The sequence below is a fragment of the Rousettus aegyptiacus genome, unplaced genomic scaffold (genome assembly GCF_014176215.1).
Source record: "Rousettus aegyptiacus isolate mRouAeg1 unplaced genomic scaffold, mRouAeg1.p scaffold_m13_p_4, whole genome shotgun sequence".
NCBI lineage: Eukaryota > Metazoa > Chordata > Mammalia > Chiroptera > Pteropodidae > Rousettus > Rousettus aegyptiacus.
The window spans coordinates 147,415,712-147,430,969 of NW_023416307.1; the positions used below are offsets into that span (position 1 = coordinate 147,415,712).

At 40.6% G+C, this 15,258-nt stretch overlaps 1 protein-coding gene across 1 annotated transcript in view; it reads left to right on the plus strand.

Annotated features, from left to right (window-relative positions):
- STAC (SH3 and cysteine rich domain) overlaps positions 1-13,092 on the plus strand; it is a 120,004-nt gene extending 106,912 nt beyond the window's left edge. Inside the window, exon 11 of the mRNA XM_016124023.2 lies at positions 8,027-13,092. Coding sequence (XP_015979509.2) covers positions 8,027-8,125 — 99 coding nt within the window. The 3' untranslated portion in view covers positions 8,126-13,092. The remainder of the gene's footprint in view (positions 1-8,026) is intronic.
- The last annotated feature ends 2,166 nt before the right edge of the window (positions 13,093-15,258 follow it).

Genomic DNA, 15,258 nt, shown 5'->3' on the forward strand with positions numbered 1-15,258 from the left:
TTTATAACTGAGGAAGCAAAGACTTATAGAGGTCATATGCCTTGCTCAAGGGACCAAAACCTGGTAAGTGGCCAGGCTGGAACTTAAACATAGATTTGCAAGCTCCAAGTCAATGCCTTCACTGAACCATGGGCCCCGGATAATGTAGAACGAACTGAACAGTAAGGCACCATTTACTTAGTTTGGCTCCCAGGGAAGGCAACTGTCATAAAGGCAAGTGTCCTAGGACCAGAAGGCCCCTTAAAATCAAATTGTTGCTCATGTAGACATCCTACTGAGTCCTTCTTGATTCCAAGCAATTGAATCATCCTCATGAGACAGACTGAAACCCTGTCTCTGATGCCACACACAATCCACAAAGCAAATGTGCACATTTCCCAGCTGAATTCCATGCCAATGCTTCAAACTTCTCCAAGTTTACCCAGCTGTATCCTTCCTGTTCCAAAAATTTGGAAAGTCTTTTGAATGAAAGAAATTCAGGAAGGATGTTCATCTTTATTGGCAAAGTGTTACTAAATAATTTTGTTAGCATGTTTGCTTTTTTTCTCAGTATAATCTTGTGCTTCCCCATTTGAGATTAAACATTGTTTTATGCTATTAAAATACAAATCAGTGAAACCAGAAGGCAAATTAAAATTTGCTGAAGTTGATCAATTTCCAGCACAGAACATCTGCTCATTGACTTCTACCAATTTCTTGGCCATATTCTCCCCAAAAAAATATTTTCTGGGAATGGGCTCACCCTTGCATTCTCCATGCTCATGGTTGAACTGACAGTCTGTGGGGTGAGGGCAAAGTGAACAACCCAACCTCTCCAATTAGACATGTTCAAAATACAACATAACATTTGAGCCTGAACTTGGAACCACATGGATCTGCCCAGAATTCCTTAGGAAAGTGCCATATATCCTGATATTTGTCCAGCCTGGTATTAAGTTCTTAAAGTGTGTTCTTTGAACCACCTGAATCAGAGTCAGAAAATTCAAATTCCTTACTCTATCCCCCATCTTGCTGACACAGAACCCCTCAGGGTAAATGCAGAGAATCAGTCTCATTTACAAACTCCCCAGGTGTTCTAGTCAAAGTGAATGTTTGAGAATGACCATCATTTTCATTACCTTACTATAGTAGCTCTGTGAGAACTGAAGGCATTTTATCTCCAATTATATATTGCCAACAAAAGCCACTGAGGTCTCTTTACCACTACACAAATCTCTATTTCCAATCCTTGCTATCAATGTGGCAACCAAATCTTGAAAAAATGTCAGCCACTTGAAAGAAAATTTACATTTAAAAAATCTATTATTGAAAAAAGTTTCAAAATTTGTCTCTAGTATTCTAAAGTACATTAGGGCAATATAGTGTAAGTAGCAAGAACATGGATTCTTGTGTCACACGGAAATGAATCCATGTCCTGTGTGATTTTGTTGGCAAAGTCATCTGTACATATCAACACTCTCATCTGTGAAATCAGTGTAGCGGCTCCTCACTCTTGACTTGGAGGTGAGGTTGCAACACCATCACCTGTGCAAAGCCCCACACAGTGCCCGGCCACCACGGGTGTTTAGCAAGGTCATTTTCCTTGCTGCCGTCATCGCTCATAGTTAAGACTAATGAGGACTTCATCTACAGGGGCCAATGCCTCCTACAATTACCTAGTGAGCATCAGAAAGTAGCAAGTGTGATATTTATAACTCTAAAAATATAAAGAGACAAATGGTCGTTAGCGGGGAAATAGAAGAAATTTGATTCCGAAAATAAATGCAATACATCTCTTTGATTAAATCACATTTTTTTTTGCCTTTGGGATTAATTTGTCTCACAGTTATTATATTATTTTTTTGCACAGGACCCTTATTTCCAAATAGAATTAAATTACCCTTTTGTTGTGAACGTAACTAGAGTCTGCATTGACATGAGTAAATTTTCTTCATTTTTGAAATTTTAAAAATATTCATGTTGAATCAAGTTTACACACCATAAAAGCATTTTTTAAATTCATTCCATAATTCAATCATCCTATTGAACTGTTTTTATTGATTCTTTGTGTTCTATCAAGCTTTAAAGGAAAAAAGGATAAATTCTTTTTAGATGATAAAATTAAACTGCACTTATTGTGGTGAAAATTTTGAAAATACTCCCAGAAAATCTAAAGAAGAAATAAAGATTACAGGTAATTCAACCATCAAGCTATTATCAACATAAAGATTTTAGTATATTTTCTATCAAACTCTTCTTCTAATTCATATTTTGGTATCATATTCTATTCGGTTTCCCAACTTATTTTTTTAACTGAGTCACTAAATGTTTATGGAAACATAGTTTTTAACCATTGTTTAAGGAACATGTTGTCATATAAATCTGAGGTCCACAAATGATGACTCATGGATTAAATCTGGCCCAGTTTTTAAATAAAATTTATTAGAATGAAGTTTATGAGAACATACACTATGTATATTTTACAATTCAATGCCCTAGCTGAATCATTGCATCAGAGACGATATGGCCTGAAAAGCCTAAAATATTTATAATTGGTCCTTTACAGGAAAAGTATGCCAACCCCCAATCTAGATGTGTAAGAATGTTTTTAAGTGTTTCCAATTTGTCGGATATTCAGTTTTTATTTTTTAAACTATTATTAATAACTGCAATGAATATCTTTAAACCTAAATCTTTCCCTATAACTCTGATCACTTCCTTGGGATATACTTTCAAATTTATAGGAAGACACATAAAAGAATTTTACAATTCTTAATGCATATTACTCAATTGCCTCCAAAAATGTTGGGCTGATTTATACCCACATCAACTGTTTATGAAGATATTCAGGTCACCACATCCTTACCAGAATTGAACATTAGTATTTTTTCATCTGTCATTTGATAGATGAATAATATTTAATGTTAATCTGCATTTTCTGGCTGGTTAGAGAGTTTAAAATTTTACCACATATATATCAGGCACTATATTTCTTTTATGAATAATCTATTTAAGTACTTTGCCTATTTTCTTACCTTAAGAGATTCTCTCCTTAAAACATTAAGACCAAGTCTTCCTGCAACTCACTGCATTCAATATATCTGGAAGTTATTTTTTTCAGACATATACACATATTTTCTGCAATATTTTTAATGTTTTCTGGTAATAGCCTTGATCCATTTGTCTCATGGTAAGCATAATAACAGCCTCATGACCTAATCCCCCAAACTTTGAATGTTATCTTACATAGCAAAAGGGACTCTGAAGATGTGATTAAGGCTATTGAGACGGGAGAGTTGTGTTTATTATCCAGGAGAGCCCAATGTAATCACAGGAGTCCTTATAAAAGGAAGACAGGAGGGTCAGAGTCAGAGAGGGTAGGAGGGTGGAAGCAGAGTTCAGAGAGAGAGATTCGAAGATGTTATGCTGTTGGCCTTGAAGATGGAGGAAGGGGACCAGGAGCCAAGGAGTGCAGGTAGCGTCTAGGAGCCGAACATTAGGAAAAAGATTCTCTCTTAGAGTCTCCAGAAAAAAATACAGCCCAGCCGACACCTTGATATTAGGACAACTGATCTCCAGAACTGCAAGATAATAAATTTGTGTGTCTTAAGCCACTGCAATTGTGGTAATTTGTTACAGCAGCCATAGAAAACAAATCCGGATTTCATGCAAAAGGGACATTGCCGATGTAATTAAGGTTATGAACCCCATGACAGTAAATATCCTAGATTGTCGAGGTTGGCCAAATCTAATTACTTAAGCCCTTAAAAGCAGTGAAATGTATCTGGCTGGTGTCAGAAAGACACCAGAAGAGAGCAGAAGAGAAGATGAGGCAGAAGAGAGAGGGACTCAACCCTCTCTTACTGAATTTGAAGATATAGGAAAGGGCCACAAGTCATAGAATTCGGGAGGCCTCTAGAAGCTGAGAATGGCTCCTGATGACAGCCAGCAGGGAAACAGGGACCTCAGTCCTACAACCACAAGGAACTGGATTTGGCAATGACCTAAATGAATCTGGAATTGAATTATCTCCTAAAAAAAAAAATAGAAAGGAAAGAAAAGAATAGGGCCTGTTGGCTTCTTGATTTTGGCCTTGTGAAACCCAGGGCAAAAAAAAAAAAAAATAGCCAAACCCACTGGGCTTCAGACCTACAAAACTGTGTTGTAATAAATGATGTTATTTAAACCACTAACTTTGCAATCATTTGTTATGACAGCAATAGTAAACTAATACACATCACAAATTGAGTCAACCTCAAAAGGTGTATTTCACTCTTATAATAAGAGGTCTGAATACAAGCAAGTTCTTAAATTCATTATTCAGCAGTTTGATTCCATGGTCAGGGATCCAGATTCTTCCACCCTTCTGCTCTGCCATCCTTGAAATATTAGCCACCTCCCCTCACAGTCAGAGATGGCTGCAGCCACTCCAAGAATTCTTTCCAACCAAGGAGAGATTTTCTTCCCGATCCATCTCTTTTTAGAAGAAAACACAGCTTCCCATCCCGCTTCATTGGCTGGAACTGAGTCCATGGGAACCACTAATAGACTAACTAGGAAGGAGAATAGAAACAAACTTGGATAATTAAGATTTATCTGAGTCACATAGCATAGGGATCAACAACAGAATAAGTGTCAGGACTCTGCTGCATGGGAAGAAGAGCAAGAATGACTGTTGATATCAACCAACAGTGTCTGCCTTGAGCGATTTACTTATCCTAGAACAAGGAGTGATCAACGCAGAGCTGAGGTTTCCCAGCTGCAAAGATGAGTGCATCAGTGTGGGTCCAGCTTGGGATCCATCCTGATGTTTTCAGGTGTACTCTGTTGGAGGAGCAGGTAATTTTCCTGATTCATACTAACTTCTCTAATCTAAGAGGCATTTATCCATTGTTGGTCTGTTGGGCTGTGTTAGAATTTGCTTCTATCGCCATTACTTCCCGCGACATTCCAAACTCCTGGAATTCATTTTAAAAAATTGCTTTCTCCTTCATGCAAGACCCTCACGGTCTTTCTGTCTCCCTCCCCACCCACTGTGTTTTATGTGCTGGGAGCTTGCCTCCCTTAAGACACCTGTGCCACCTCTAGTTTGCCCTACTTCCTGCCATTCCCTTTTCTTGGAGGACCACGGTCTCCAAATAAATGTAGAAAGAGAGGCAATGATTGACAGGAGAGTAGTGTGGGAAGGAAAAAGTACATTTTGACTAAATCAGAAAGTAGAGCCCATAGTAACAGAAATGGCTGCCCAGTTTTCTGCTCCTGGAAGATGCTGAATCTCTGAACTTGGAATAGACCGTGGAGGAGAAGTTCTCTTTTAGACCGGCAGATTTATCCTTGATTCAGCAGCACAACTTGCTTCAGTCATCAGTTGAGTTCAGCTCCAAAGGACTTATAGAAATTCCAATCTGCTTGTGAAATAGCCATCAGTCTTGGCATTTAATGTATGATATCTTTCTCCACTTTTAACCCTCTATCTTTTAATAGGTATTTTGAGGGGAAGACTCAGTCCAGGAATATTAGCCAAAAAAAAAAAAATTTTTTTTTAATAAAATGATTTTTCATTTAGAGTGGCAGTACATTTGAATGTTAATGAGTTTCAGGTAATTCGGGGGACAACCTTATATGTCAATAGTATATGTATGTGTGCTCCTGGAAGTCCGTCAGACTATAGGACTTTAGCCAGGTAGCACCAAAATGGGGCTGAGATAGTAGGAGCACTTAACTGTCAGGCAGCAGAATCTGAAGCAGCTCAGGAGAAGAAGCAAAGGCCAGGAAGTGGGTCGGCAACCAGATATCAGCTAGAAATAAGAGAGTAGAAAATCCAGTCCCCTGCCATAGTCTTTAAGAACTAGAGGGGGTGAAAGCAGGAAGGTAGTAGAGCTACGAATGCAGAAACCAGAGCAGAGACATGGATGGGTGGTATTTAATAATAATAACAACAACTATATTAATAAAAACTAAAAGATTAAAGATTGAAAGTTTAATGTTACACTTACCAAGTCGAACGTGCAACCAAAGAGTCTAGGCTCTGGGGCATGAGATAGGGGAAGAAATGGGGGTAAATCTTTTAAGCTAGAAAACCATCTCTTTCATGTTAGGAATGCAGAGTCTCTAAGTGACGCCGACAGGATGGCTGTAGCTGGGCTTGATGGCTAGGTAAGCACTGGGCTGGCGGAAATGGTGTGCTGAGCATGTGGGGTGCCTCTGCTCTGTATAGGCTGCGTCCACCTCGGCACTGAGGTGTCCGGCTCACCACTGCTGCACGCATGAAGTACCCGAGTCAGGTCCACTCTGCTGTCAGCTAGCTAGGTGGACGGGTTGGGATTGGTCTATAGCGTGAAGAAAACTGGTTCAGCCTTTGGAAGTCTTCTGTCTAGAAAGAGAGCAGGAGGGAGTGAGGACGGAGGGAAGACAGGGAGAGAAAGAGGAAAGGAGAGAAGGAAGAATGACAACAGGTAATAAGAGAAGAGAGGAAGAGAGGGAAGAGGAGAGGATAGGAGCGAAGAGGAAAAAGAACTGCTTTAAATTGATCTATCTCCTTCCCTCACTCAAAATCTTTTAATACCCAACAGGTGGTCAATACCGACAGTCATTTTTGCCCCTTTCCCATACTGCAGACACCTGATTTTTGTTCTCTTGTCCATCTCTATCTTCCATGACTTAGGTAAATCTTAACTGAATTGATTGAATTTTAATCCTTGGCTTATGACCCAATTCCAATCAACAAGAGAGGTCAGAAGGTTGCCTACGGGACTTAGCAGGGCTTAGCAGGGCTTTCTGGACATCCTCTCCTGTCAACCTTTCCAACTTTATCTCACACTAGTCTCCACCTCCATCTCTCTGTCCTAGCTATACCGTTCTAGCTGGTCACTCCAAAGGGCCACAGTCTCTTAATACAGGATGTTGCTCATATTCTAATCTCTTTTCCCTTTCTCCCACAATGCCCCCCTTTCTGCTTAAATTTCACTCCTTCAGGGAGGTTTTTCTTATGCCCTAGGCTAGATCAGATTGACAGATAGATTCACATCAGCACCCTTTTCTTTACTCATTAATTCAAAAATATTAATGTAGGTTGTCAGTCAGTTTACTAAATGTTGTTCACTGGATAATCAGTGATTAAAACCGGCATGGCCCTTGCATTCATCACACATGAAAGAACTCAATGAAATGTCTGTTAGTTTCCTAGGTCTGCTTACTAAACTCTATGACAGCAGAGATGTGTCTTTTTCCACTAGTTTTCCAGCTCTAGAATGGTATCTAGCACCTATTGGGAACCCGATAAAAATTTGTTGAATAAGTGAATGAACAAATGAATGCAGAAAGCAGGGAATTTAAGGGTGCTTAGACAATTGCGTTATCTCTGACTTGGCCTGATGAGTGAAATATCTGCTAGGATAATGAAACATCCAGTCTGTCTGGACCGAGAGTTTCCTGGGATGTGAAACTTTCAGTGCTCACATTGAGAAGGTCCCAGGCAAACCAAGACAAGTTAGCCACCCTGTTCACAGCCCTGCAACCCAAGAGATCCTCAGCCTCTCCTTCACCTCCCACCCTTTCCTACCCATAATGAACCTTCTGAGTTGATCTTTCCATCCTGCCGCTGAATGAAAGGAAGTTTTCCACTCTACCACTGCTTCCTAAAATAGTCGATTCTCAAGCTTTTCTTGCTCCTCATTCATCAAGCTGGATCTCAGAAAACATTCAAGGCCTGGACCTAGTCCAAAACCCAAGGTTCTGCCTAATATTTTATCAACCTTTTTCTCATGGAGCCACAGTTTCCCACCCTGACGCTGCTCTCTCTCCCACTGTCCTCAGTCAGTCGGCAGTGATTCAAGCTGCAAGTTTTAGCTTCCTTCTTATTGATGCTCTGGCTTTGTTTTTTTATTTCCTTCCTTCCTTCCTTCCTTCCTTCCTTCCTTCCTTCCTTCCTTCCTTCCTTCCTTCTTTCTTCTCTCTCTCTCTCTCTCTCTCTCTCTCTCTCTCTCTCTCTCTCTCTCTCTTCTCTCTCTCTCTCTCTCTCTCTCTCTCTCTCTTCCTTGGCATTCAGATCTGCCTGACTTCTGAAGAAGAACAAGACGGCTTTATCAGAGTCCTCAGTGGAAAGAAGAGAGGCCTCGTCCCCCTGGATGTCCTAGAAAATATCTGACTGCTGGCCCCTCCTCCTTTTGCAGTAGGCAAACTCTGCTGTGATGCCTCATCTCACACTGTGTCAACCCAGAGGAGCTGTCACACTGATCCGGCCACCCAGGAAACAGTGAGACAAGACTCAAGGACCAGAAACTGTGGAGTAACAGCCACAAGACAGAGGGTCTATCGCATAGCATACCCAGCTGCCCAAGGGGGGATGAGGCTGAGTGCGTCACCGGCGGAGTGGAGGACCCTACTGGGTGGCAGCAGCAGGGCAGTAACCACAGCTGTCCCCCAGATCTCAACTACCTTCCTGCCCATGTGGTGTAAGTTAACCCTCTGGAGGGCACTCCGGTTTGTGGCGTGGCCCCAGAGCCAGGTTCAGGTCTATGCAGCCAAGTGTGATTCTGGTTCCAGACCTTTGTCCTCAGTACCGACCAATGAGCATCATCACATTCGAGACCCCGAGCAGTCTCTCTGCAGAACACCAGGAAGTCCCACTTCCTAGCCCCCAGGATTTCAGGGTTTCCCTCAGGCCCCCTCGCTTTGCGTTTATGCTGTCTCTGCTGTCCTCCAAGTTAAGTCGTGGTGGTGTGCGTTAGATCCAAGAGCTAAGTTGACATGGCACCAACTGCGAAGCCCTGGTCTGCCCAAAGATGGCTGACAGGCAGTCCGCTCTGCCGCTCTAGTGACCAACAGAGGTGACAGAGCAGGATACGAAGCATAGGTACAAAGGACAGAGTGGGAGTAAGATGGGACAAAGAGCCGTTATTTATTGAAGATTATATAGTCCTTCCAGTAATGAAATCCTTTCCCCAGGGAGATGGAACTGCGGAAGAGAATGTGGCGAAAAGCCTCAACGATGAGCTTCACTTTCATTTTACATTCTCTGTGCTAGGGGCAGCATCTTTCCCTCATGCCATCCTGTAGGACTCCCTCTTGAAGGCTGAGTCCACCTCGCAGAGAATCAGAAACATGGAGGAGAACCAACAGCATCTTAGGAGAAAAGCAGCCAAATGGAATTCATTCTTCTTTAGGGCAGTATATTATGCCCTAGCAAATGTAAAATGGAGAAGAATGCTTAATGTTTCAGTCCCTGAAAGCAGAACTTGGGGCCTATTTAGCATCAACTAGAGGAGTCTCTATTACTCTATACTTATACTAATGTTTACAAGAATACAATATACTGTGATGCCTTCCTCCTCATTCAAACTTGCATCCTATTAGGCTTTAATATGGTTAAGCTTCAATTCACAATGACCTTGGAATCAATGTCAGTTTTATTTATTTTGTTACACAGCAATAAAATCATTAGAACAATTGGTTTTTTAAAGACTTAAGTGGATGCATCCTGTGCATGTAAGCATCATTTCCCAAACCAAAGCATCATTAGTCTCCATTTATTCCTTTTGTTACCACTCAGCATGAAGTTGGGAGCTAAAACAGGCTGGCTGCTAGTTTCACAGTAGTTGGGATGCCTTACTCTCATTTTAAAGCCAGCATCCAGAATTTCCCCTCTCTGATACAACATACAAAACTGAATGTACAGAGTCAGATGGATTTCTTGAAAGCCAGGGAGGATAAATGACAGCCGTTCTGTTAAATGGAATGCCGGACTACAAATGCTCCTTGCCTCTAATTCAATATTCCATTTAGTAAAAACACAGTGGATAGAAGGGACATAGAAGAACATGTGTCCTGATCTCCCCATTTTGGTGGAAAATCCAGTGAAGCAATTTGATGCCATGGCGTCACTTCCTATGCAAATTTAATTTGCATTAAAAAAATCAGTTTGCTTTTTGTAAAAGGGTCCCCCAATGATCCCTTTCTCTGGATATTCTTGCTTTTGTGTAGCCCGCTGCCACATTGAATCTGGGTTGGTCAAATGTGATCAATAGAATATAGCAGAAGTGATACTGCATGACATCTAGGCTAGGTCAAAAAAAGCCCTTGCAGCTTCTGCCTTGACCAGTGGAAAGACCACATATTTCCACAGCTGACATCACAGGAAAGCAGTGGGTCCTGCTGAACCCTGCCCAGGTTATAGGTTTATGAGCAAGATAAATGTAGTCAGGTTTTGTTTGTTTGGTTTTTTTTTAAGTCACTAAGTTTTGGAGTGATTTCTTATACAGAAATAGATAACTAGAACAGGAACTTTAATTTGAGCCAATGTTAGGAGGAAAAAAAATACTCTTTCTGCAAAATGAGACTCAAAAGTTTTTGTGAACATCAAGTATTGGCAGGCAGTTAGCCCTCCAAATGCAAGATTTCTAGTGTGCCTTAAAGATCTGGAGTCGTCCAGATGTCAGAGCAAAAGGCAGATGTTCCTCATAGCACAGATTACCACAGATGCTTACTCACAAACGGAGAGAGATTTTTAGGAGCCACGGCTTTTCCACTCCTCCTACCTGTCTGCAGAAATGGCAAGAATGAGGATAGTTAGGACCTCCCGAAATCTACCTAGAAGATTTCCAAGACTCAAGAAATGGCTGGAAGAAGGGCCACCGTTTCCGAATGGGGATGAGATGAAAGCTTCAGGAGACAGACTTTGGTGAGGGGACAAGAAGGAGAGGAAAGTGCTAATATGAAGAACAACGGTATTTGGGGGGATATTTTGCACAGTGTGGGGAACACCCTTACACCCACCCCCTCACCTGCCTCTGCCTCCTGCTGAGGGATGCTGCATATAAAACTAAACCAGGGAGCTGCGCCGAACACTTCGCCATCATTCTGTAGGATGTGGATTCGATCATGATGAATTTGAAATTAAAAAAAAAAAAAAAAACTGATTGAACCTTCTTCAGGGCTCCAGAAGGTAAAGATTAGAACTTCTTTTACCCACATTGATAACAGACATCTAAAGCACCCTTAGTGTGGGCAGTGTGGCTGCAGAGAGAGTCCATGTGTAGCTATCCAGCTGGCTACCAATAGGGTGAATTGCACAGAGCATTTTTCCTCCCCAATTCTATACACCAAACACACACACACACAGACGCACGCACGCATGCACGCACTTCTGTCAAGGGGAAGAGCCCAGCATCTCAGCTACATGTTTAAAGCAACCATTGGGGTGGTACACAGTAGAAGCTTATTAGAGTTAGTCTTCTCTGCTATTAAAGAGAGAAAAATCAAATCAGTGGAAAGATCACAGCAGGGGTAAATAGCCTGGGGCCAAGTGCTGCTAAAAAGCAAAAGAGTACCACGGAAGTCCAGAAGTTGGTCAGGTCACTGGCGGCTGCAAGGAGAACAGAGCCAGGAAGGACACCTATTAGTCAGTCCCAGGCTAGAGCCAGGCCCAGGCAGCTGTGAAAAAGTGTCGTACATTCAAATACAAACTTAGGTTTTTAAGATGAACCATACTTCTTTACTCAGAACTTCTCAAAGCCTTTAATTTTCTCATTTTATGGTGAATCTATGAAAGGGGATTTAAAACCATGAAACACCTATTAACATCAATTAGAACATTCCAAGAACATTTGAAGATGCCGTAGTTGAGAACTGTCAAATAATATTGTATCCACGTTGTATTTCCAATGTTCCCTAACAGCCCCTCCCTTCCTACATCTCACTAAGATACCTGTGAAATATTGAAAAAGACAAAAAGTGTACAATTATAGCAAAAACAAAGGCTGCAAGACAATCTACTTTGGAATTTGAGTCTGTAGGAAGTAGGAGAAAGTGGAGTCTGTGTCTCTGAGGGATGAAAAACTCAGCAGAAAGAGTAGCTTTATCTTGCTCTGATAGCTTTAGCAAATACTAACCCACACAGCACAGGCTGGTATAAATCTGAGAATAAAAGAAAGTTAAACATTGCCCAAAATAACATCCCCACAAAACCGAGGGAGCAGGTGTGTTCCACAGATTTATCACAAAACAAAAACCCTTAAAAAACAACTCGAACAAAAAACTGAGACTAGTTTAATGACATCCTGTAAGATCTCTTGGATTCTGTTCAGTTGCCATTCATTTGCGTGTTTTGTATGATGGCGGGTGTTTTTGACCCTCGGAACATGTTTTATTTCTCACTTCTAATAAGGAGTTTTAAATAGTCCTCAGTCTTCCTGTGGGTAGTAGAAACTCTTAACTGTACCTTGACATTTTAACAAAATAATAATTTATTTTATAGTTCTTTTTTAAAAATGAAAAAAAAAATGACAGATCTTTTCATCATCTCATCACCAAGTTTAAACAGCTACTCAACAGCTCCCATGTCTTCATGGAAGTCAGGATGTACTGAAGTGCTGAAAATATACCCTGGGAAAGTACAATACGCATTTACAAGAAAAATGGCAGATCATTTTTAGATTTTTATCCACTGGCTTCATTTACTCAGGTTTTCAGGGTACTCAACTGACCACATTTTTTCTATGCATGGCAATATTTTTCTTTCTCTATCTTCTGTCAAACCAGCTTTTTGAAAATTATGTGCTTAGTTCATTTACTTTCATTTTTTATTAAGTTAAAAAAAAAATCATCCAAGGTTATGACTTTTCCTCTGAGTTCAGCTTTGACCATATTAAAGTGTTCCCTTTTTCATTCATTTCTAAATACTCTGTATTACAGTTTTGATTTTTCGCTTAGATTTTTTAGTGTGTGTGTGTTTATGTATGTGTGTGTGATTAAAACCATTATGTATTGTGGTCAGAAAACATGGTCCATATGGTTTTTACTTTGAGAAATTAATTGCCAATTTATTTGGTTCTCTATTATATGAGTAATCTTTATAAGTGTTCTATGGATGCTGATAAAAAGTCATGTCTGCAGTGTATAAAGTTCAATGTGTATCTACTAAATAAATGCTTAAACTATTCAGGCTATCTGTGTTCTCATTTGTTTTCGCTAATGTGCTCTCTTAAAGGTAAGGAAGTTAGGAGCAAGCAGCAGTAAGCGAGAGACACTTTGCAAGGACCTCCAATCCCTTCTTTAGTACCAGCTCTTAGAGAAAGGAAATGGCAGCCCATGCTGTCCACCACAGCGTCCCCTTCTACTGAGGTCATTTCCTAAATAAACATTCTCTTTAATGCCCTGGAGAAAACTGTAAAGGAACTACTTTTAAGCAAAGAGTTTCCAAGAATATTCTTGAAATTTTTCAACATCAGGTCAAGACGTTTTGACAGAAAAATTACAATGAAATCAGCAATCACCGTTGGATGGGGCCCACATTACGGCTCTGGTGTGTGCTACTTACAAAAAAGGGAGAAAAAATCACATAATGAAATGTATCCACACCTGAGTCCGAATCTGGACATAGTATGCCACAAACTGCTGGTTTTAAGTCATAGATTTTCCTTTGGTCATTATGGTTGCTGTTATTTTTGCAGGGAAATCAACAAATATGTGTTGGAGTTTACTGGGAAAGACTGTAATCAAACAAGGATACTGAAAAATGTGTGATTAATGCTACAATAAAGAAAAAAAAAAAACATTGAACCACAAGAATATACTGGAACTATGCTGGTTCCATTAGGTACAAGGTCTACAAAAGTTTAAAAGTCTCGTGTCCAAAATGTTCTCACTTTTCATAAAGGCAATTTTAGGTTGAAAGTGGTCAGGTAGCTTTTCAATTTTCTCTTTTATAATTTCCCCAACACTTGAAACATTTTAGTTTCACCAGAATTTATGGATTATGAGGGAAGATATTTTGTGGAAGTGAGGTGGAGTTAGATTTCTGTGGAAGTGAACTAATTCCTTTACATTTTTTAGTATAAATATTTCCAACAGTGTTCTCCATTCATGTTGTAGTGCCAAATATTTGAGCAATATTAGCAGTATTAGTAAAAGACTGAGTGGGGGCCAGAGGAGTTGGTGAGAAGGAGGAGATGGGGTTGGCTGAGGGCGTGGTATAGGGCCAGAAGGAAGAGGTTGCTTACTTATTTGTTCTACGTCTCATTCCAAAGAAGGTTTAGGTTCATATCTTATCTCTGGCAAAATGACCCAAGGACAGCAAGCCATCCAGGTAAGATCTCATCTATCCCAAATCAATCCTGATGTTTAGGAACCCAGAAAAAATTAACTCATAGGCTAATAAAAGTTAAAACATCATCAAAATAGAAACAAATCTATAGACTTTTTCCACAACAGAGGCAGCAAGGATTTTATAAATTACAGACATCCAGTGACTTAGGTCAGATTCCTATTATATTCATTACAAACCTCACAAGAGTCTTTCTGCTATAAGTGAACAGAAACAGGAAACTGTTTACCCTAAGTGCTTCAGAAGTTGCCTTTCCCCCTTTAACACATGAGGGAAAAAAGTTAAAATCTTAAATATTCAGAATCCATAACTCTTGCAGACATGTGATATTAAGACCCTAAAATTTCATGCGATGAAGCAGTACAAGGCAAATCTCGAGCCAGTGTAGGCTTTGGGGTCCAAGAAATGTTACTTGTAATTAGAGAAGGAAGAGCCATCCGAGGAGGAGCACCATGTATTCCGTGGGAAGAGGAGCAGGCCAGTGAGGATGCAAGGACTGGGCAGGAAGGCAGTAGCTGGAAGCAGAGCTGGACTCAGGTGGGATTCCAGGGCAATCTTGGGGTGGGGATGGAGCAGCACCTGACACTGAAGCATCACAACACTGAAGCAAGACTGAGCATCTGTATTTCCCAGAATTCTCCAGGAGAGCCCTGTGTCTGCTGAAGGACAAAATACTTTAAGAGACCTTAGTTTGGAATGTGAGGCCCTCGAGGGACCACCTGAAATAACAATGACTGATGCTAACCTGAATTTTAGGGATGGTGGATCCTGTTACCTGCAAGGTTTTAGTTTTGCTGATGGAGTCTGTAAGCTGGACCCCAGCTGAGTCTCCTTGAACCCTAGAAGAGAACCCGTGGGCCCCTAGTTCAACAAGACACATTTAGGACTTCTGATCAACATGACTGTAAGAAAATAAATCTGTATTGTTTAAGCACCAGGAGAAAACATATAGCATCACACTGCCGCTTGCGAAGAAAGAGAGATGATGGGAGAAATCTAATTGAACCTCGTGGCTGTGCCGTAAGAGCATTGTCAAGGAAAAAAAGCCTGGAAACATACATTAAGGTCAAAGACACAGCTCCCGAAAGTTAGAAAAAAAGTCAAGCAAAGAGAATAGGAAAAATCTGATAGCATAGTAGTAATGTATAACCATGGTAGTAATGTGTAACCCCTTCCTT